The following is a 23,939-nucleotide window of genomic DNA, read 5'->3' as shown; positions in this document are numbered from 1 at the left end:
CACTTCTGTCTTCTGAACCAAAAGTTAACATTACATCTGCAAAACAGATCCAAAAATCCAATAATTTAGGCACCTTTTACTGGATTATATGTTCACTCACACTTACACACAATTACGATTATTTCTAAGAAGTAAAAGAAACAGTAATAAATAATCTCCGTGGGTGTTAGCAGGGAGGAATTGATCCTTTTAAGAAAATAAGACACTAAAAAATAGAGAGCATGGATAGACACCATGTCAGTTGAAGCAACAACATTTAACAGAGCTTTTCATTGAAAGATACTGACCACTGCTTTTGTTCTTCACCTCAGCAACAGGGGATATTTGCAGGGTACTATAAATGATAGCTACATCCTTAGCCATTTTTCCATTTTTTGTTGCTGATGTGTTTTCCTAAAGAAAGAAATAAGGGTACAGATTCAACAAACACACATTCAAGTGAAAACACTCATTCAACAAACACTCAGTCACATATCCACTCATTAAGACAAAATTTACTGGGTCGAATCATATGCAGTCTCCCACCACAAGATTAATATATAAACATGCCGGAGTCCAGCTCCCCTGAGTTTGGAGCTCAAGTAGGGTGTGTGGAGTCAGCAATAAGAAAAGACACGGACACGGTCACGTGGTGGCCTCTTGAAACAGCTCAAGAAGAAGCTGTCCTTTCTATTTACTTAGACACAACACAAACTTTTTTTTACTATCTTTAACTTCAGAATTAAACCAGCATGCATAGATGTTGATTTAATGAATTTTTACTTCATGGTCAACCGGATGTTCTGAAATATAATTCTGTAAGTTTCTATAATCAGTTTCTTCAAGGCAAGCCGTTATTCATTCTTCAGTACTAGCCATTAGGTGACAGCCAGAACTCCAAGGCCAAAGCACAGATGGTTGCCTACTAATTAGTAAAACATTCCAACTACATTTTATTTTCACAACTTATCTATCACTTAATGGGAGAAATACATCAAGAGAGGAAAAAAACATAAAAATCTAAGACAAAAAGTTTCAAACATTAAATCCCCCTACAACTGCAGGCTCTGCAACCTCAGAAACAGTCAAACAATAACTAAAAGCATATCTCTATGATGTTAATAAAATTGCCCTATAATTCCTCTAGTTAAAAAATTATGAAAGCAGCTAAAACAGCTACATTTTCTATGCTCCAAACAGTTGCAAGAACAGGCTGACCTTTAAGGTCACAGTAAGCTATATTTTTTGTCATAGCAGTTTCCGCTCATACTCCCATCACTTCCATTAGTTTGTATGGTTCTTATCAAGCCATTTCCCAGAAGCCATGCTACATGTCTGGGCCAGATTCCAGGGCAATGGGTAGGCACACAATAAGGTGTCCAGAAACAGCATGGGCTTAATTGTACTCCTGTGTGCAGTTAAAGACCCATCCACCAAGACATTATCAATAGCAGTAACTCTCAGGCTCACATCAGTTACAGAAGCCACCTCACAGGGGCAAATAACAACGCCTAAATAGGTTATAGAATTCTTAGTGGGGTGGTTGAGTGTCCATGCAAAATGGGGGTGAGACTGCATCAAGGTGGTCAGAGAGGAATCTTCCTGGCCCTGCCAAACACCTGGAAGCTCCCCTGAGCCCTGCCAAACAAGGAAGCTGATCTCTTCACACCTTCATGTCATCCACACTTACTGCACGGACCCCAGCATAAACAGACTGCAGGTTTCTGTCCTATAATTGAGAGGAGATGTCTACACATAGAAAAAAAAAAAGAACACAATGCATACTTAATCTGTTCCACCACTTCATTTAATAAATCAAGCAAAACAGGGATAGAAATCGGAGAACTCTCAGTTTGATCAGGATAACTTAGGAAATGCTGCAAGGCTAGGGCCACATTTTGAAGAGCAGAACATTTCAGCAATAGGACATAACTGCCTTCCACACATGGCTATATGAGAAAAAGTAAGTAGAAAACAACGTGGCGAATGAGGGATAACAAATTCAATGCAGGTTCCTTGATCTATTGTCCACTGCCTCCCATGATGTAAATTTGTAGAATGCTGGAATTAACAGTAGCTTGACTGAGTTCCTTGTCCAGCTTTTTCATTTTTTCCCCAGTGTTGAAAGAAATGTCTTGCAATTCTGAGATTCTTTCTTCTGCATCACTCATTCTATTACTGAGGCTTTCCACTGAATTTGTATTTTGCTTCATTGTGTTCTTCATTTCCAACGTATCAACTTTCATTTGAGTCACTGCTGCTATTTCTCACAACATATTCCCTCAATTCCTTGGATTCCTGTATGTACTTCTCACTATTGTTAAGAAGCTTTACACCAAGTTTTTAAAAACTATTTATCCCCCATTTCTTCCATGTCTTCTTCAGTTAACTCTGAGGTTGACAAAGGCTCCTTTGCAGTAGAGGCATTCATGATATTCATTATGCCTTGGTCTCTTCTTTTACTCCTGGTCATTGATATTCTGGTTAGCAGATTCTTCTCTTTGGGGCAGGTTTATATGCTATGTCACCCATTGATCTATGGGTCAATTTTTTTTAATTGCATTGCATTATGTGACACAGTGTTATAGGCTCTGGGATTCCCCCACACACCTCCCTGAGCCCTCCCTCCCATGGTGGATTTTTTCCACCTTGTTGCATTACCACAGTTCAAATTCAGTTAACATTCTTTCATTGGAAGTATTTACCAAGCATAAAGTCCAGCATCTTACTATCCTAGTGAGTTCAACGATTTCTTGGTGAGACCATCTCTGGTCTGAAGGTAAAGCCAGCAAAGTATCATCCCAATCAATTAAAAGCCCCAACATAGCATCAACAACCATTTACACAACATTATGGCATTAATTGACATGGTATTGATTAACCAATATGCTAATAGTAAAATGCAGGTTCTCAACTACATCCTGTGACTTCTTCTTAGACATTTTAATTTTAGTTTATATTCAACCGAGTTCTATACACCTCAAAATGGCTATAGATTACTATTCAGCTGTCTCATGTCTATTTTCATTTTAGTATTTAGCTGTTTATAGTGTTGAAGCATGATTTTGCTGAACTTGGTTGTTTTTCGGATGGTCTGAACTAGCTTATAACTCTAGCAAGACATGTGTCATCAGTTCAGGTATTTTTTTAGGAGGGGTGTGCAGAGAAATCCCCAATATTCCAGTGAGGCATAACTAATCTTTGTGTCCCACCTAGTGAGGTATGAGTGAATCCATGCTGTCCATTTCCTGTCTGATTCTAAGCTTTCCTTGTTGTTGTCCGTCTATTCTAGGTTTTTTTGTTCGTTTGTATGTTTGTTCATTTGTTTTGAGGGGTTTCTGTAACGATCCTAATGGTCATCGCGAGAGAGGGTGGGAACCTAGAGCCAGAGCTAGGCAAGGACCAGAGAAAGCTCGCCCCCCTAATCCCGAAGGAAGTTTATTATTCTTCTGTTTCTGCAGACCATCCAGGGCTCCTGGTTGTCGTTCTGATGACGCTGGTTTTTGCATGGCAGAGTTTGGACTTCTTACATCCCCTGTGGAGGCTCCAGATGGGGGTGAGTGACCTTAGAGTTCTCAGCCTCCAAAGGCACTCCTATTCCCCGTGGTCTCCTTAGCAGTTGGGATGTAGTCCTTGGTGTCCGTACTGATAGTCCTTGGTGAGGATCTGGGAGTCTTCAGGGTTGGAATACGAGCCTCCTCCTCTCCACCTGCTCCACCCTGGGGTCTCCCCCCTGCTCCATATGCAGGACCTCCTGTTAAGAGGCTTTCAGGGTCGCTCCCAATTCCCCCCCTTATACCTGTGTAACTTTACTATTGTCTAGTGCCAACTCGAGTCTGTTGTCTATGAGTTACCAGATTTGATCCTGATAGGCTATATTTCACGTCTTCGTCACACTTCTGATCTATGGGTCAATTTAACTGATTGCATTTCATACCCTGTTCTTCATTTGCAGTCATTTGTAAAACTCTCTCCAGTGAGTTTCAATCCTGAGCTCTCGTGGTTGGCTTCCACACCAATATCTGTAACCCCAGCTTCTGGATCACCACTCTCCTTCACCTGTTATCTTTTGCTGTGGCTTACCATTGTCAGTAGTCTTTCTCCCACTCCCAGTTCAAGCAGTGCCTGGAAGATGCCAGCCTTCCTAAATCACATGGGTTTTAGTGGTGCTGGTCCTGCTGAAACATGCTGGCCATAGATCTGAGAACCACAAGGACCTATTTTGAGTGGAACCTGTACGATGCAAGTCAGTACTGTTTTCTTTATGGGACAAATTCAATGTATTGAGCCAGAATGATTCTCTGGCTTAGAACATGTGCAGCTCACTGTTGTTCCTCCTGGCCCACAGCCTTTTTCTTAGTACACAAAATGGCATCTGCCATGGCACTGGTATGGGTCTGGGCCTGCTGGCCATTAGGAGTGGGGGCCACTCAGAACTATTTTGTGGGGACCTGTAGGATGCCAACTCAATATTGTTTTACCGGTTGGATGTGTACAATGTATTAAGCTTGGAATGATTTTGCTCCTGGCTTAGCTCACTGTTGTCCCTCCAGCCCCCACAACCTATTCGTTATATTCAATTTAACACTGCTGGGGGTCTGGGCCATGAAATCTACCCAATGTTTGTACCTGCCTGATTTAGCTCTGCCAACCTGCTTCTGCTCATGGTCAGATTAAGAAAATCAGTAAGATGGGCAGTTCTGTTTGGGTTCGTCTCCCTAATTCCTGGTGTATTCCCCCCCATCTGGCCATTGATGGAAGGCCAATCGCCAGTCATTGCTGGGGTTTGTGGTCACTGCAACACCACTCCACTCTCTCTGCTGCTTTCCTGGGTCTATAGTCCCTGGTGTCTCTCTGCCCTCAAGCTGTCCTCTACTATTTCCTGGGATCGTGTCCTCTCTGCTTCACCCTGGCAAATGAGTCTCCATCTGCTTAAACCTGTCTTTACCCTACTCTACCATCTTTTCTCTCCTCTTGCCTCTATTTCAAATATTGATTAAATATTCCTTAGTACAGATCTAACATTTACATTTTTATAAGTAATTAAATATTTTGAAAGAAGTATTAAACTATGATCTATTGATAATAGAAGTTTACTATGGTAAATAATTTTACTTATACCATGTTATTAAAGCAAACAAAACAATATAAACCCAGATATTTGAGGTTTGACTCACCTGTTGTTGATCACTTTCACTTATAGCAGGGTTTTCCTCCACTTCCATGAGTATCGTGTTTATGTCATTATGTATTGAAAAATTGGCATTTTCTAATTCAGGTTCACTGAGTTTATATTCAATGTCATTGTAATGACCAACAAAATTCTTGCTGATCCTTTCCTGTATTGTTTTTTCTTTGTATTTGCCTGTAACAAAAGAGATATGAGATTTTATTACTTGAATCAAATGCTTCAATTCTTCAATTTGGGTAAACCTGAAATACAAAATGTTCATTGTACCACTTTAGTGGGTCATATGTCCAATGCCTAATTCAGCTAATGTTACTTTAGTTAATCATTTGCATTGGTAAGTATAGTGCCCTAGATAAACAGATATTTAAACACATCACTTACTAGTCGAAAGAAAGCTATAATCCTCATAAAATAGAAAAGACTTACTTTAACAACTAATTTTTTTAAAGAGTTATTTATTTTTTTATTACAAAGTCAGATATACAGAGAGGAGGAGAGACAGAGAGGAAGATCTTTGGTCCCATGATTCACTCCCCAAGTGACTGCAACGCTGGTGCTGTGCCAATCCGAAGCCAGGAACCAGGAACTTCCTGCGGGTCTCCCACACTGGGTGCAGGGTCCCAAGGCTTTGTGCCATCCTCGACTGCTTTTCTAGGCCACAAGCAGGGAGCTGGATGGGAAGTGGAGCTGCCAGGATTACAACCAGTGCCCACATGGGATCTCGGTGTGTTCAAGGTGAGGACTTTAGCCACTAGGCAATGGCCATGGTGCTGGGCCCAACAACTGATATTTTAAGCTTACTCTTTCACTGAACATTTACTTATTTAAGAAAAACCTCTGACTATCCAAATTTTTAACAAAGTACTTGGAGAGACATTAAATATGTTTCTGTGTTGAAGGAACCAATTTAGGTGTTTTAAAATGCATGCTGATTGAACCTACCAAGCTCATAAAGAACAAAAGCAAAAAAGTCACTGGGACTGATCAATAATGGCTTTGTCACTTATCATCACTAGTTTAAAAAAATGTATAACTTCTGTGAAATATAATGTCATTCTCTAGGTAACAAAGAAAAAGAGTAGTGATATTTTATGGCCTGTTTCTATAAATATGACCATATGAATCATAACACTCTGTTAACTGGCATCTAAAATAAAATACACACATATACATGCATTCTCATGCACAGAGACTGAAATTTTCATTCTGTATCAATAAAACTGTAAGATTTAAACACTGTAAGACATATGAAAAATTCAGAAAAACAAATCCAAAAATATAACTTTAAAGGCCATTCTGACACCAATTGGTCACTTTAGTGTTTAAAGTGGTTATTTTAAATTGTGATCTGACAATCCCTACAGTTCTTGGTGTGCTCAATTGAAGAAATGATCAAATAGTAAAAGTTACTCCCCAAAACTCAACAAAAACATCCAATCCAGCTAGAAACAGGCAATATTACATGGATAGGTAGTTCTCAAAAGACCACAAACGACCAACAGATGTATGGAAATTTACAGTATCACTAGATACCAGGGAAATGTAAATCAAAACCACAATGAGATGTCACTTCATCCACGTCAGAATGGCTTTTATTTCTCGTTTCTTTCTTAATACTCATTTCTTATTTTTCCTGATCATAGATTATCTTGAAATGGAACTGATACTTCACTTCCTTCAGGGCAACAATAATGCAATACGTTGATAAGATAATCAGTTTAGCACCCCCTAAACTATCTTTTTCCTTATTATGCATTTAATAAAGAACAGTTTTTGAATAATAGTAAATATCAGCATCAATTTCTTATGTAAACATTCTGTCAGATGATTTTTTTAAATAGTCCTTACCTTCCAACTGTTCATGTTTATCTTCTCTTTTCCCCGCCCCCATAGGTCCATCAGCATCTTTCTTCAAAGATTTTCTGGAAATACACTGTTAAATTTAATATCAACAATGATTAGCATAAAATTCCCTTCTATGTTTAAGGAAAAAAATCCATTTTGAAAGGGTTAAACAAAAATAAAGCATGTATTAAAAAGCACAACATTCCCACTGAACATTTCTAAGAATTTATAGGACCAAGCTTCACCTTTATCTTCAGGTGAGAGCTTATCCTTAACTCAATATGGGAGGCCAGAGAGAGCAGTATCATTAACAAACTAGTAACGCATATATTTTAGTAACTTATTTTTATACTCAATAAAACAAGAAGATATAATTTAAAAAAAATTTTTTAACTACAGTCAGGGCACTAGTTAAAATATATAATAATTAAGATACTTGAAGGCTGGGTTTTTATGATAAAATATTAGCATGATGAGAAACTTCAAAATATGTCACACTGAGTATAAACAGGATATCATGGATGTTATACATTTATGTACACACTGAGAAACACTTAGTTCCTTCTTTTTTTCTTTATGTGAGAGTAAAATACGGGGAAGAGAATGTACATATGAATTCAGTCACTGGTTTACTCTTCAAGTGCCACTAATTTCCAGACATAGGCTAACACCAAAGCTGGGAGATAGGAAATCAATGATAGTCCCTGAAGTTGTAGAAAGAACACAGTTACATCAGCATATACCTGATTCCTACCCTGACGTACCTAACAGGAAGCTATAATTAGGCATACAGCCAGGATATCAACCCAAATGCTATAATACGGATTGCTGATATACTGACTGATCTCTTACATGCAGATCAAATGCCTTTTCATCTAATTATTGCTTAATTTTTTTTCTATTGATTATATTTCATTTTGTGACAGAGTTTCATAGGCTCTGGGATTCCCCCAACCCCTCCCCGTACCCTCCCCTATGGTGGATTCCTCCACCTTGTTAGAGTATTACAGTTCAAATTCAGTCAAGATTCTTTCTTTGCAAACATATGCCATGCATAGAGTCCAGCATCTAATTGTCCAGATACATTCAATGGTTTCTTGAGGAGACCATCTCTGGTCTGAAGGCTGACCTAGCAGAATATCGTCCCAACCAATTTAAAGCCCCAACATAACATCAACAATTTATAACATTATGGAGTTAATTGACATGGTATTGAGTAACCAATACATTAAAAAAATGCAGGTTCTTAACCACATCCTGTGACTACTTCATTGATATTTCAATTTTAGTTTATATACAACCAACTGCTGTAAACCTTAAAGCGATTACATGGTACTATTCAACTGTCTTGTGTCTATTTTCATTTTAGTATTTAGCAGTTCATAGTGTTGAAACATAATTTTTACTGAACTTGGCACATTTTAGGGTAGTCTTAACTGGCTTATTATTACTTAATGTTTAATCACAAGAAAAGATGAAATGGAAGGATAATAAGTAAAACTTTCCTTTACATTGTGCCAAAAGAACAATAGCCAAATACCTGTACAACTCCCTTGAAAAAAAGAAATAGTGTGAAAGTATACAGCAGATTATAATGATATCTACTTTTAATATATGTCAGGCACTCATTTACACATTGTATTTTCTGTACAATAATATGAAAAAGGCTAACAATGATGGTAATGCATCTTATGCATCTTATTCATTTCTACTAACAAAAAAAACCCAAAAAAGATAAAAAAGTGATCTAGTTTCATCCCAGAATTTCCTCCTTGATAATCATGGGAATCATTCCTGCTCATTCTGGTGCCGAGCCTCATCAAAATCAATATCATGAAACTGTTTATGAAAACAGAATTCCACTCCCAATATCACTCCCATCCTTAGCATAAACTCCTACAATGTTTTAACCAATACTTCTTTCATTCATCTTTACAAACATTCAAATATAGTTACTAGTGATCGTTAATCTTCCAATCACCACAGCAATAACCCTCCGCTTGCATAACCAGTGTCTGAGTCTCAGTGTGTGTGGATGTATATGTTTCTTAGTTCTTTGTCTCTTACATAGTTTTTAAATCATGGAAAAAGAAACAAGAAGCTGTACATAAAACTTCCAAGAACAAGAGACAGTACCTCCGACTTTAATGTGGATATCACAGGCTCATCATCAGATCTTAAGGAAGATGTGGTATCTAGGAAGTATTGGCAGAGATTCATTAATGAGAACATGCGTGACCGTTTCTTTTAAAAAATAAATGTAAATATGCATCTAATTCCAAAAATATTATACTCAAAAGTAAAAGCAATAAAGAGTTCCAGCTTGTAAAATTACATTTAACATGAAGATATTGAGCATATAAACCAACAGCAAAATGTAAACATCAAAACAATGGAAATCATAGTTACACTAACCCATTTGAAAGGAAACAACAGCATCCAAAAAGACAGCTTTGATAGATACCAACCCATTGTGTTATCTTTTGGTGACCCATTAGCATCAGGCGATTTGTCTTTAGTATGCTCTCCTGAAACAGTTAGAACAATATCCATATTCTTTTCATTTTTTCCAGTGGTTGGAATTGATGTTTCTTCCTGTGGAAGAAAAACAAATACCACAAACTAAGCAACCATAGAAAGTATTTCCTGTAGTTTTCAAGTCATGTGCACTCTCATACAAATAGTTACATAACACAGAAATAAGGCAGATTCCATTCTAGGACTTGGGGGAGGCTACACATAGAGGAAACCAGAGAACATAACTGCATACCCTTACCATAAGGGTAGATATGAATCCTCAAGTTTGGTCTTGAAAACTTGGGATATGTTAGAACGTTAGGACCCAATGTAAACCAAAGTAGAAGGAAGGCGGTGTTGACCACAAAGAGTCTTTGAAACAGAACAACATAATGAAGCGGAGGGGGCAGTGTTCCGGGTTTACAGGTTAATCCTTCACCTGCAGCACCAGCATCCCACATGGGTCCTGCTGTGAGGCTCAGCTGCTGCATTTCTGATCCAACTTCCTTAATGGACTGGGAAAGCAAAAGAGGATGGCTCAAGTACTTGGGTCCCTGCCCCCATATGGGAGACCCAGAAGAAGCTTCAGGCTCTAGGTTTAGGATTAGTCTAGTGGCCATATGGAGCGTGAACCAGTGAGAGATTCTCTCTCTCTCTCTCTCTCTCTCTCTCTCTCTCTCTCTCTCTCTCTCTCTTTCTCTCACTCTCTCTCTCTCTCTCACTCTCTCTCTCCTTCTGTCTCTAATTTTTTCAAATAAAACAAATGTTTCCAAAAAAAAAAAAACACACACACAAATGGAAAACATACCAACTGAAGGACAAAATGGCCAAAAACTTGAGATTAGGAACAGAGAGATACAAGAGCAATTCAAGACCAAAGAGCAGTAAACATATGGCACATTGGAATAGGAATTCTCTGTGATGGGATCCATCCTATCTCATTCACTATTTTATCACCATAGACAAATACTCTGTAACTGCATTAATACTAATATGTTTACCATAAATATATTGATTTCATATTTACCAAAATAGGATATACATATTATATACATATTATACACTCTCTCTCTCTCTCTCTCTCTCTCTCTCCAAAATTTACTATTTTCCACACTTGGCCTTTTCTTAAATGTCATGTCCTCTAGATATATGGGGCATTTGAATTTATTATTATTTTCTTGGAATCATAAGTGATTGAAATTCCATGTTTTTGATTTCCAATCTCCATGCTGCAAAAATAGAATCATCCCAATGTCCCTTAACAGAAATACTAGAAATGAATTCATGCATTTATAATCAATTAGGTTTTGATGAATAAGCTAAAGCAAGTGCCAGGATAGATGACAGTATTTTTAACAAGTTCTGCTGGGAAAATTGGATATGTGAGTTTGTGAAATAATACCCCCACTTTATGCATACAAAAATCAAGGATCTAATCCCATGCACTGATAACATCAAAGTACTAGAGGAAAATATTGAGTAAATCCTGTATGGCATTGCATAAGCAAAGAAGTATTGGAGAAAAGTCCAGAAGCATGGCAATTTGCAGAGCAAAGGAAACCCTCAACAAACTGAAGAGAAGCATCTGTGCAAACTATGTAACTGCTGGAGGATTTATATCATGAATTTATATGAGTTCAAGAAACTCAAAATAATAACAAAAAAAATACAATTAAAACTGGAAAAAAAGGTATGAATGTGCACTTTTCAAAGAACAAAATTCAATGGCTGAAAGACATGAAATTTTTAAAAATCAATAACCACCAAGTAAATGCAGAAAACACAATGGCCCCACCTAGATAGAATGGCTATTAATACACAAATCAAAAAGCAAAAATACTCCAGTTAAGAATGTGACAGGAGCTGGGGGAAAGTAATCCTAAAGCTGTGAAAGACAGGGGCTCAGGCCTTGGGGTTGGCGGCAGCTTGCAGCTCCCTGCAGTGTGGCAGTTGTGGGGGGTGCCCCTGCTGGGCCGGATTCAAGGCTGAGAACTCAGGCCAAAGCCACTGCTGAAAGGCAGCGACTGAGTTCTTGGCTTTGGGCAAGCTCTGGGGTTTTTTGGATACATATTTGCTGACTAGGGACACCCATGAATAAGGCCAGTTTTAGTGTAGGCGAGAGATGAATTCTGGGTGATTCCCAGTAACAGGGTCATGAAATTTTCGAGCAAGTCTGGGGACTGAGACCTGGTGGTTTGGAGGGGAGTATTCATAAGATCTATTTGGGTCAGACTGATTCACCAACCCACATGGGAATCATGAGGTGAGCTGTTAGCATAGAGCATCACTGACTGCCACACACCAGTCCACACCAAAGCTATGGATGGGGGCCTGTCTGGCAGGGCTAGGTACCATTACTTGACTGGGTTGTGGGATAGTGGACTGGTCACATCTGGCAAGGTCAAGACACTAACCAGTATGTGAGAGAACTTGGTCCGGGGGCAAACTCGGTGGGGGAAGTGTGGGCCCAACCCTGTAGAAATAGAAGTCCTGCAGGTTAGTTTGCAAGCTGGGGTGGCGATGGGCTAAGCTAGGAGTGACCATGGCACCTGCCATCACTTACGGGTAAAGGAACCAATGGCAATCTGGGCAGGTCAAGGCAGCAGCACCCGAAGGTGCATCCTAAAATAGGACGTGGAGTAGGCCGAACTGCAACTGGAAGGGGGCAGACTGGGCAGGGACAAGCAAACTTCAACTCACAAAAAAGAACAGAAATCAGGATGGAGCACATGTCATTCTGACCTTGGCTCTTACACCAACTGGTCTTCATGAGGCAGGGATACTATGCCACAACATCAAAGGCAAAGGCTGAGACAGGTGAGGGGCTAAGCAAACTGGGTCAGAGCACCAACTGGCACACGTATAATCTAGGGCTGGGAATAGACTCAGTTGAGGAGCATTGAGAGTACACACTTGCTGGGTTGGGAATCCCATGGGAGGGTGTGGGGGCCAAAGTGGGGGCTGCGTTCTTGTCTGGATATGGCTGCAATCTCCCTTGGCACAAGTGTGGACTGCGGTTGGGTGCACCAAGTTGGGCTAGACACCAGCACCATTTGGTGCTCTGGAGAACCTGGGTAGATGTAGGACAGACTAGACTGGGTCTCTGCCACTACTGAGCCATGTGTGACCAGTGTCTGGGTGTGGACAAGCCTTGGCTGGGATGAAACAGCCAACACCAAAAAATGGAATGAATTGAAGGCCAGCAATGAGGGCTGGCCCATGGAACCACCAGTACACACAATAGGGAGAGGTTTCAGGCGCTGCATCATTTGATGGATGAACTGTTATTTTTCACTCTGCCTCTTCCTTAATTTTAAAAGGGAAACAACCACATCATTCTACATCTTAACATCAATTAATGCTCACATTTCAAAATCACGAGAAAATAACATAGCATACCTTTGGCTTTGAAGTTGATCTTACAGGTTCATCTTCTGATCTTAAGGTACACACCATATCTACAAAATGCACATGCACGGATGAGAAAATGTATCACTATAAATAATCTATCACCACTCATGAGTGTTTCAATAAAAATATCCTTAATAGCAATTAAGATGTTTAGAACGTTGAAGCTATTTCAGGAAAAAGGCAGTGTTCATGCAAACACAGCAAAACAGAAAATACAATAAATATCATAATGGGGCTACATGTTTTAGTTTAAACAGTAGCAGTCATACAGTTTCTCATTAATATATACTGACCACTGATATGGTCTTTGTCCAACTCCCCATTACAAAACAATTTGCAATTTCCTTCTTCTTCTGGAGTATCTCGGATGACAGAAATCTCATTTTCACTCTTCCCACTTGCTGGCGTTGTTGTTTCTTCCTGTGGGAGGAAAAAAGAAATCACAAATCCAACACACATTCATTCAGTTGCTGAACTACTCAATACTCAGGTCACTTTGCCTAACAAGACATAAATACTTTCACAAGGTAAACTAAATATGTAATAAGAGGTACATTATACCCCACACTAAGAGGGAGCAGATAATGCAGGAAAAAACAGAAGAGCATAATTAATCTGCTCTGAAGTAAATAAAGTATAGTAAAGGATGAAATAACATTACACTCAGTTTGACCCTGAAAGCTCAGGAAAGGCTGCAAGATGGGGGTCACCTTCGGAAATGCAACACCATGGGGAAAACTGCAGGAAACTCGTGGGGAACAGGACAGAGAAACGCAAGAGAGTCTCAGACCCAACCGCAGTAGACATGTGGCTTAATAGAATCTGAGCTTTCTACTTCACTTACCAATGACTGAATAATATAATCACAAGTATACTTCAGAAAGGCCAATCTGGAAGTTCATGAAAATGAATGCATTTTGGCACTGATCAGCTTTGTTAGTTTAGCATATTTAGGAGCCAATGTAGATGAAGAATTTTGATATTTGAGCAGAAAAAAAATCACCATGAAAAACAATATGGTGTCAAAATAAAACCAATGGATACAGTTCACTAAAATGTTACAATCAAATTTTCAAAACTCAGCTAAACTCTGATACTTGTTAAATGAAAAAAGGAGCAAAAATCACAATGTTCTATTTTTAAATTATATCTATCAACATTTGTATCAAAAACATAAATCATAACTTTATTGTTGCCATTTAGAATATATATTTTAATAATATAATAACATTCTTTTTTTAATTTAACGCAAATATTCAGGTCAATAACACCAATTGTAGATGCCAAAAGATGAGTCACTTCTAAAGATGATTTTCGAGCAGTTAGATGTTGAAGAGCAGTGCCCAGTGACGATCAGAATAATTATTTCTCTACTATGATGTTGTAAGAAAGACAGTTGAAACCATCCTCCTTTAAATTCCACTTTTTAGTTTCAGATTTAATAACTTGAGACGCTGGAGAAAACATAGTGAAATATATGCAAAGAAAACAGGAAAGAGAAAACCAGTTAGCCAGAGAGTGGTTTTTGCCTGCAAAGGCCAGGGCTAATCTTTGCAAAAACTGGAAACTTGAAACTCATGGCAGGATACACAAGTGGGTCACAAAGACTGAAACACTTGAACCATTACCTACTGCATCTCAGGGTGCTCTCTGTCAGAAAGTGAAGAATTAGGGGCAGAAAGAGGATGGAAATCTAGGCACTCCAATGTGAAATGCTGATAACTCACTGGACCTCTTAACCATTGAGCCAGGAGCTTTTCCACTAAATATTCTTTCCTGGAAATTTTTACTAACAGGATAGAAGATGGTCAAGTCAAATGAGGAGATAGTCAATAAATCGTGCATTTATATAATTGAATTACCTATGCATGTCGTTAGTTCCCAGTTGAGAAATATCCTTGATAAGAGGATATGGATAACAACAGATATTAATTTAGCTTTCAGAATATTCAAATTACTTTTGCAGAAACACAAATAACCTGTTTTCTCTTATTTAAGGAAAAGTGCAAAAAATGTGTGCTTGTCACATGCTTTGATATATAACTATAAATATAGATTCACTGAATTATTCCATGAGCGTGACAATATATTATCCTTTCCCCGTATGGTAATTGTCAATTTCTTATTTGGGAACATTAATACTAATAGTAAAAGTGGATGTATGCGCATGATATTACAAATAAGATGAGATCATGGGGAAATGTCAAACCTTCAAACAAAAATTTGAATTTAAAAATCTTTGAAAAGTCTACAAAAATAAATACCACTTATGCTTTCTCATCACGTAAGACGTACCTCAGAATCCCATGGTGATTCTACAGCCTCAGCATCTGATCTGGGATTAGGCGCTATACCTACAAAATACGGTAAAATATTCATGAGTAACAATATAAGGTGTGTGTGTATAAAGATAAAAACATATCTCCACTCATAAACAGTTCAATAAAACAAATATAATATTGATGAATCATTTTAATGGATTGAGCACTTTCAGGAAAAGATATCTATCCATCCAACTTTTATATATAAATGCATATCTTTTATATAAAGAATATACATATAAAGAAAAGACTGAGAAATAAAAAAACAGAATGGATTTAGGCATTTCAAAATTTCTGACAAATCTCCATTAATTTATCTATTATATTATCCTTATAGTATCCATCCCTATTACCTTGCATTCTCACAAATTGTTTAATGAAAGAAATAAATTGTGCATTGTTTTCATTCGTTTTAGGTTCCGGAAATAATTCTTCCTGTAACAAAAAGAAGCAATGAATTTAGCATACTTATTTATTCAGTTGATTTAACTACTCACTAAGACAAAATCTACCATGCCATATGCCTTACTAAGACACAAAGATTAGTTACTCCTCACTAAGGTATGGAAGATTTCTCTACACACCCCCCTAAAACTATTCTGCACCTCATCTGTTGACATGTACCTTATTAGAGTTATTAGCAAGTTTGGACTAGCCTAAAATGTGCTAAGTCCAGTAAAAATAATGTTTCAATACTATAAATTGCTAAACATAAAAATGAAAATAGACATGAGACAGCTGAATAGTACCATATAACCATTTTAAAGCAAATAGAAGCCAGTTATGTATAAACTGAAATTGAAATAAATGTCAATGAAGTAATCACAGGATGTGGTTAAGAACTTGCATTTTTTTTTTACATATTGGTTACTCATTACCATGTCAAATAATTCCATAATGTTATACATTGCTGTGGACATTTTGTTGTGGCTTTTCATTGGACGGGATGATATTCTGACAGCTCTGCTCTCAGAGCAGAGATGGTCTCCCCAAGAAACTGCTGAATTTATCTGAACAATAAGATGCCAGACTCTATGCATGGTACATGCTTGCAGTGAAGGAATCATAACTGGATTTGAACTGTAATACTGCAACAAAGTGGAGGAACCCACCATGGGGGGAGGGTACTGGGAGGGGTTGGGGAAATCCCAGAGCCTATGAAGTTGTGCCATAAAACGAAACAAAATTAAAAAAAAAAAATCTGCCTTACCTACCAAGTCACAGGCACTCTCCTAGGAAAGATAAACATGTTTTTTAAAATGATACAGTCTACTAAATGCTCATGTTAGAGTAAACATGTAGGATAACAATGAAAGGTGTGATTCACCAGCTCTGCCGTCATGAAGAAAACAGTCTGAAATTATCCAAGCCTCTGCTTGGCCTCCAAACATCAAAAAAGGATGTGAGCTCAGAGTAGACAAAGTTCATGGGGAGCACGTGTGTAGGGACCTCTCAGTAAAGTTAGCACGAGCAAAAGAATGGGATGAAAAGCAAAGAACACGGCAAATGAGAGCACCAAAGTCAGGAGGTAAAACTGCACCATGCTCGGCTTGTTACAGAAGTAAATCGGGACCAAGCCTCAACAAACAGGTGGCAAACTAGAATCTGAACTCTCTCCTTTCTGAATAATGACTGCGTATTCTATTCATAAATGTGATTTACAAAGGTCAGACTTACACAATGTACAAAGGCAAGGAAATATGGCCACTTTAGCACCTCACAGATTTGAGAAACTTAGGAGCAGCACCTCAATAAAAAATTTACTACAAAAATGAAAAAGGAAAACTCACTCCAAGAAGGGATGTTATGAAAATGACAAACATGCACACAATAAGCTACAATAGCATACTTAAATTTTGGGTAGCTGGAAAGTGAAAACAAAAAATCATGATAGTCATGATTTCATTTTAATTATCATTATCAGCATTTGTATCAAGGATATAAAACAAAAAAATTATTCATCTAACTTGCAACATTACAGCAACATGCAGTTTTAAACTTCATGAAAAGTTTTAAGCCAATGAGACCAATCAGAGATGCTGAAAAATGAGACTTGTTAAAAACAAATTCAAAGTTTTTCAATGTTAGAAGAGCCCATGATGAGAAGATTTTTTTTTTTTACTATGATGTCAAAAAGACATGGGAAACTACTTTCCTTTGATTTCCACATAGTTTCCAGATGTTTATTGTTCTTATATTTTAGGGTCAGCAAAATAAAGAATAGATGCCTAGAAAATGGGGAGATAGTAACAAAGAGAGAGAGAGACATCTAGCCAGAGTAGCACTGACGGCTTTGGTACCCATATGCCTGCATAGGTCAAGGCTGTGGTGTTTCAGTGCATATCTCCTGAACCACTGAGCCACCGCCCACTGCATCCTGGGGGCTCTGTGGCAAAGAGATAGAATTAGGATCAAAAAGATCACAGAAATTCTACGATGTAAGATACAGATAACTCACCTGACCTGCTAGCCATTTGGCCAAGAGCTTACATTTAAATCATCTTCCTGAAATATTTGTTGACAGGAGACACGGTTGATGTAAAAGGCAATACAATCACAGAACTTTGACTTCAGACAATTTATATAATTTTAAAACGAGAGCAAGGAAAAGTTTAGATTACATATGCATGCCACATTTACCCAGCTAAGAAATACTTTGCGCAGCCCAAGGGAAAAAAAAAAAAGGTATGTATAACAATGGTTATTTAGTTTATTTATTTAGTTGATAAGTATCCATTTTTTGCAGCTTTTACATACAACAATTTCATAAAATGATTGTAAAAGCTGTCCCACTTTGTAGGCCCTGTCCATTTCCACTTTCAACAATATAATGAAGAGGTGAAACGATTCACTGTGTCTCTCTCCCGGATGTCCTCCTCTTAGAATTTCACAAAAAACAGCTTAATTTCTTCCTTCAATTGGCAACATGACAGTCAAAATTCCCAAATATTTTCTGTGTCTACAGATTATTACACCACCTCATTATGCATCCTAAGAAAAAAATTGCTTTAGTAGTCTCTAATCTAAATTTTTCTCTATCTGTATATTTATATGAAGGACTTCTTTTGACCTGGCACTTCATGTTGTTTATTTGTTGTTCTGTTCCAGTTGCAATAGCAGTATTCCTCATCTTGTAGATTTAGTGACCACATGCCTGCAAACATAACTTGTTTCAAACTATAGGTGCATTTCAAAGTGAAAACGTTTAAAACACCATTTTGAGGACTCCAATGACAAATTATTTTATTCCTCTCACAAAAATGCAATCATTGGGCCAACATAGTGGCTCAACTGGCTAATCCTCTACCTGCTAGTACCAGCATTCCTTGTGGGCACCAGTTCATGTCCCAGCTACTCCAGTTCATGTCCCAGCTTGCTACTTACAGCAGCAGAGGATGGATCAAGTCCTTGGGTCCCTACACCCATATGAGAAACCTGGAAGAAGTTCCTGGCTCCTGGCTCCTGGCTCCTGGCTTCAGATTGGCTCTGTTCTGGCTATAATGGCCCACTGGGGAGTGAACCAATGGATGGCATATCTCTCTGTCGCTCTTTCTTTCTGTAAATGTGCCTTCCAAATGAAAAGATCTTTAAAACAATTAGTTACCACTCACCTGCTCTATTCTCATCCTTTCCTTGATACTGCTTACCATAGACTGTGCTTCAATTTAAAAACAAATGCTTCCTAGTTTAGCTCAGTGAATGATTATCACTGTGATAATCTCATCTTAGATTTGCACATACATCTTGCTATTTAAAATCATATTTTCAAATGTTTTCATTATGCTTACCTTGCTTTATATTAATGCCACTTGTAATGTGACCATATATTTAACAAATAGTGCATTTGAAATTGCTTGAAGTGGAATAATCTGTTACTCTTTTTGGTAAGCTTAATGGCATCTACACCTTACTATTTTCAATGTTCTATATTGACCTCATCAAATGCAATGCGTATCTGTTATACTAATTCAGCAGTACAACAGACCATAATTCATTACTAATTACATGATAAAAACTGTAAGGATATGATCTGTTTAAAATATTTAATTACTTATTTGAAATTCATAATTATAGAAAGAGACTGTGAAAGACAGAGAGAAGTCTTCTACCTGCTGGTTCATCCCCAGATTGTTTCAAGGGTCACATCCAGGCCAGACTAAATCCAGGTACACGCAATTTCCTTTCAGTCTCGCATGTGGATGGCAGGTTCCCCAAACACAGGCCATCTTCTGCTCCATTTTTCAGATCATTAATATGGAGCTGCACCAAAAGTGGAGTGGCCAGAACATGGACTGGCACTGATATGGGATGTCAATGTTGCAGGTAGTGGCTTTACCCACTATTTCATAATGCTAGCTCCACAATACAATTCCTGATTGGCATGCATTGTGTTTATTGGAGAAGTAAACATTCCCTTTGGCGAGTACTCTTCCTAGAGTCTCACCTGCCAGTAAGATCGCATTCAACGTGATAGTGCCTGGGTTCCATTTCTGGCCCCAGATCTTCTTTACAACATCTTACTATTGTGTACTCAACCACATGTAATGGACCAAGCAGTTGCATCTCCACCACCTACAAGAAAGGCTGTGGGTAAGCTTCTGGCATGTCCATACCCCGGCCACTGCAAATATTAGGGGAGTGAACCAGAGCACTGGATATTTGTCTGTGTATCTTTGATATTTCTATTTCTCCCATCACCTCAAATAACTTTTAGAATGAAGAAGAAATAACCACAAATCTTGTTTCGACATCACCTAAACCTTACATTTTCAAATCATAACAATAAGAAACAGTACCTCAGAATTCCATGCGGATTGTATCTCTTCAGAATCTGATTCAGAGGCCAACTCCTTACCTACAAAATATAGTAATAGATCCACATTCATTATTATGGGATATCTACACATAGACATGTATTTTCCATTCATAAATATTTCAATAAGAAGAACAGTTAGTAAAAAAAAAGAAAAAGTTCAAATAATTAAAGCAGCTTCAAGAAGTAAGTCATATTTTTTTTAATGGCAAAAGCAACCCTAAAAATAGATATCAACTTCAGATGTACTCATTTCTGTCTACAACACCTAAATATACAGTTTTCATGGATATACTCACCATTTTTCTTATTGTCATCCGATTCCTGATCAGAATTTAATTCATGTCTAAGAGTAGGCTTATCAGAAGCAAGCTGAGTGATGACAATACATTTTCCACTCTTCTCACCTGCTGACAATGACACACCCTCCTGTAATAAGAAGAAAAATAGAAATTCAGGAAGCATTCAGTTTCGAAACCACTCACTCACTGAGACAGCATTTATTACACCATGTCCTAGGCACAATCTTTGCAGAAGCTGAAAACAATTTGAAAAGGTAGGATCTGTCCTATATTTAAGTGCAAGCACATCCATGGGAAAGCTTCTGGAGGCCATCAGGACAAGACTTCTGCACCATGAGGAGAAATGAGGATAGGGTGAGCTGGGAGTCTCACGAGGAAACTTCCTGGGATGACGCCACATGGCAAAGTCCGTGCTGAGCAAAGCCATGTCCTACAACCTCTTGTAGTAGTCTGTGGCCACCATGCAACACAAGGTTCTCAAGATAGCAAGTCCAAAGAGCTTGCATACCTGGAGACACATCCTACACCTTTCCATCCTACTGGTTCACAGTGATCTCCTGATGGCTCTGAAGACACATCAGCAATAACGCTGATGACTCTCTTCGCTAAGAATATAAGCTGGTCAGGCAAAAAGCAGAACGGTCTTCTCTTTCAACAAGCTGGGAGAGTTCCTCTGGCCTGACCACAGCAGAAAACATAGAACAGAAAAGCACAATTCACTATTCTTATTCCTACCTCTGAAGTCAAAACAGACTCCACGGTCTAGGTCAATCTAGGAAGATTAGGAAAAATTGATAACGCAGAGCCAGATTTTGAAGTAGCAGTTCAAATGAACAAGAATGGAGAGAATATAGACAGGGTGACATGAGCTAAAGTATGGTATAGGAATAAACAAGGCCAGTTAGAAGTCACAGGAAATGGAGATACAATTAGAACATATTTATTGGGAATAAGGTCAAGAAATGCATGGGGATGTAGCTCTAACTACAAAACTAAAGGTCATGCTGGAATGTCAGATCTCCTTTCTCCAGAATGGGAACCCACTGAGTAAACAGTTGAATGACCTTGTCCCAAATATGTTTACAAAGGGCAATGGTAACAATGTCCAGTTAGCTAAATATCAGATTTAGTATGCTGGTAGAAGCCCTATTCCAGAATAGGAAAACTAAATTTGAACACAAAATGCAAAAGGTTTAAAGAGTGGAGACCATTAGATGGAATTTTTAAATGGGGTACTGTACAGTCCTTTTGAAGGGCTAAGTTCCTAGTGTTACACAGCATTGTTGGGCAATTATACTTCCCAGTTACAGTACACACCGCATGAGCCAAAAGGAGAATCTCTTCCAACAATAACATAAATGAGGGAAAATCTTAATTATCGTGTTCTGGTCAGCACACATTATGTGCATGCATTGAAATGCCATAATGTAAGCAATACATATGTCACGTTGTCAGTAAATATTTTAAAAGAAATGTAAATGAAGAAACTCACTCATGAAAAACATATGGCATTAAGATACTAAGACCCGCTGGGAGGTCCCTGATTGGGTCAGATTTCATGTTTGGGGCCCTGGCTCCAGCCATCCTGAACACACGGTGAGCTGGATGGGCCCTGGTGGCCAGTGTGCCATTTGGCACCAAGCTCCACCTGCTGGCCACCCGGCGGAGAACTCTGGGGTCTTGGGGATATGGAATTGCTGCCTAGGTACCTCCATGTTGAGCCCACTATGCTTGTGGGTTGTGAATCAATCCTGAAGGACTCCCAACGACAGGGTTGAAGGTAAGCAAGGGTACTGAGACCTGGTGGTTTGGAGGAGAGAGACCGGATGATCTTTAAGGGTCAGACTGATATCCCAGCCTACTTATGAGTCCTGTGTAGAACATGTAATCACTGAACAATGTTTACCACCACACACCAATCCATGCAAAAGCTAAGGCTGGGGGCTTGTCTAGCAGGGCCAGATCCTAGCGCCTGACAGAATGTTAGATCAGGGAACGGGTCATATTAGGCAGGGCCACGATACTAACCAGCATGTAAGAGAATCAGGCCGGGGGATGGGGGAGACATTCTGTGGGGGATGTTTGGGTTAAATCCTGTGGAAATACTAGTCCCTATGGTTAGCTCAAGAGTTGTGGTAGTAATGGGCTGAGCTAGGTGTGACCATGATACCTGCCATCACTCACGGATAAAGGAACTAACAACAGTCTGGGTTGGTCAAGGCAACAGCACCTGAATGTGCATTGTAAAATAGGGTGTGGGGTGGGCCAAGCTGCAACGTTCACAAGCTTATACAACGCCAAAATGGAAGGCCAGAGTATGCCAAGCACTGGCCTAACACCCACTGACATGTATGAGAATTGGGTCTGGGAGTGGGTCAAGTAGGGGAACTTTGGAAACGCCCCTAGTAAGTTACAACTCTTCCTGGTGATCACACGGTCCAGGCCTTGGGGTCGGACAAGCTGGGCAAAGTAGGTCCAATGGCTGGCTAATGGGTGGGTTTGTTATGAAGGGGGCAGACCTGGCAGGGCCTAGCAAACCTTAGCTCACAAACAAGAATAGAAATTAGGATAGAGCACAGGTCATGCCAAGCTAGGCTCTTACACCTACTGGTCTGCATGAGCCAGAGATGCTAGGCCACAGCATTGAAGGCAAAGGCCAAGACAGGTGAGGAGTTATGCCAAGCTGGGTCAGGGCAATCACGTGGCATGCACGTTATCTACGGCTGGGAACAGGCCCGAATCGGGAGCTAAGAGGACACCCTAGCTGGTTTGGGGTTGCCACTGGTGATTGCGGGGGCCAAAGTGGGGGCTGCGTTCTGGTCAGAATATGGCTGCAGTCTCCCTTGGCTTAAGTGTGGACTGGATCCACCAAGCTGGGCTAGACTCCAACACCATTTGGTGCTCTGGAGGACCAGGGTAGATGTAGGACAGACTAGGCTAGGTCTCTGCCACTACTGAGCCATGTGTGACCTGTGTCTGGGTCTGGACGAGCCTTGGCTGGGTTGAAACATCCAACAGCAAAAGCCAGAATGGGTTGAAAGCCAGTCATGAAAGGCCACTTTCTGCTAGGACAGGAGATGGACTAAGTAGGGCTGGTTCATGGACACACTAGTATGCGCGAGATCTGGCATAGGGAGAGGTTCTGATGCAGAAGCCTGGGCAACTCTTCTGGCAGGACACAGTTCCTGCAGGTGAGTGCAAGAACCATAAGGAGCAACCCAGGCCAGGCAAGAGAGAGGTACCCACTAGCATACATTTGATACAGGTCGGGGGCAGACCAGGCTGAACCAGTTCACATCACCCACTGGCGAATCTGAGCACCATAACAGTGTGGGTCGGGCCAGGTTCTGTCGCAACACATACCAGTACACACTGCAGCTAGGATTGGGTGCCTGCTGGGCTGAGCTAGACTAAAACCCTCACCAGTATCAGCTCAAATTAGGGGTGGACCAGGCCCAGTCAGGCTACAGCACCCACTGGCAAATGCCAAGGCAAGGTGGGCCATGCCAGACTGGGCTGCAGCACCCAACTGGCACATGTAGGAAGCAGGGAGGGAGAAG

At 39.5% G+C, this 23,939-nt stretch overlaps 1 protein-coding gene across 1 annotated transcript; it reads right to left on the bottom strand.

Annotated features, from left to right (window-relative positions):
- Positions 1 to 1,031: 1,031 nt before the first annotated feature.
- Positions 1,032 to 22,094, bottom strand: LOC121161590. The gene is made up of 14 exons (XM_040988055.1): positions 22,089 to 22,094; positions 21,115 to 21,151; positions 20,920 to 20,984; positions 20,377 to 20,506; positions 20,061 to 20,119; positions 15,618 to 15,699; positions 15,239 to 15,297; positions 13,237 to 13,363; positions 12,932 to 12,990; positions 9,484 to 9,610; positions 9,152 to 9,210; positions 7,019 to 7,103; positions 5,157 to 5,344; positions 1,032 to 1,046 (listed from the first exon to the last, which is right to left on the bottom strand). The coding sequence occupies exons 1-14, from the start codon at positions 22,092 to 22,094 to the stop codon at positions 1,032 to 1,034; spliced, it is 1,098 nt and encodes a 365-aa protein (XP_040843989.1).
- Positions 22,095 to 23,939: the final 1,845 nt, after the last annotated feature.

This window comes from Ochotona curzoniae, unplaced genomic scaffold (genome assembly GCF_017591425.1).
Source record: "Ochotona curzoniae isolate NIBS_2020 unplaced genomic scaffold, NIBS_Ocur_1.0 contig_4797, whole genome shotgun sequence".
Lineage (NCBI taxonomy): Eukaryota > Metazoa > Chordata > Mammalia > Lagomorpha > Ochotonidae > Ochotona > Ochotona curzoniae.
The sequence above is the reverse complement of the archived record's forward strand: the minus strand, read 5'-3'. Positions and strand labels throughout refer to the sequence as shown.

Bases quoted from the DNA above. Each gene is read 5' to 3' on its own strand.
- LOC121161590 (XM_040988055.1), bottom strand. The intron at 20,985-21,114 runs GTAGGAATAAGA...TTATATTCTTAG, and splicing joins AGTCTGTTTTGACTTCAGAG to CGAAGAGAGTCATCAGCGTT. The intron at 9,611-12,931 runs GTATGCTATGTT...TTTCTTCCACAG, and splicing joins GATCAACTTCAAAGCCAAAG to GAAGAAACATCAATTCCAAC.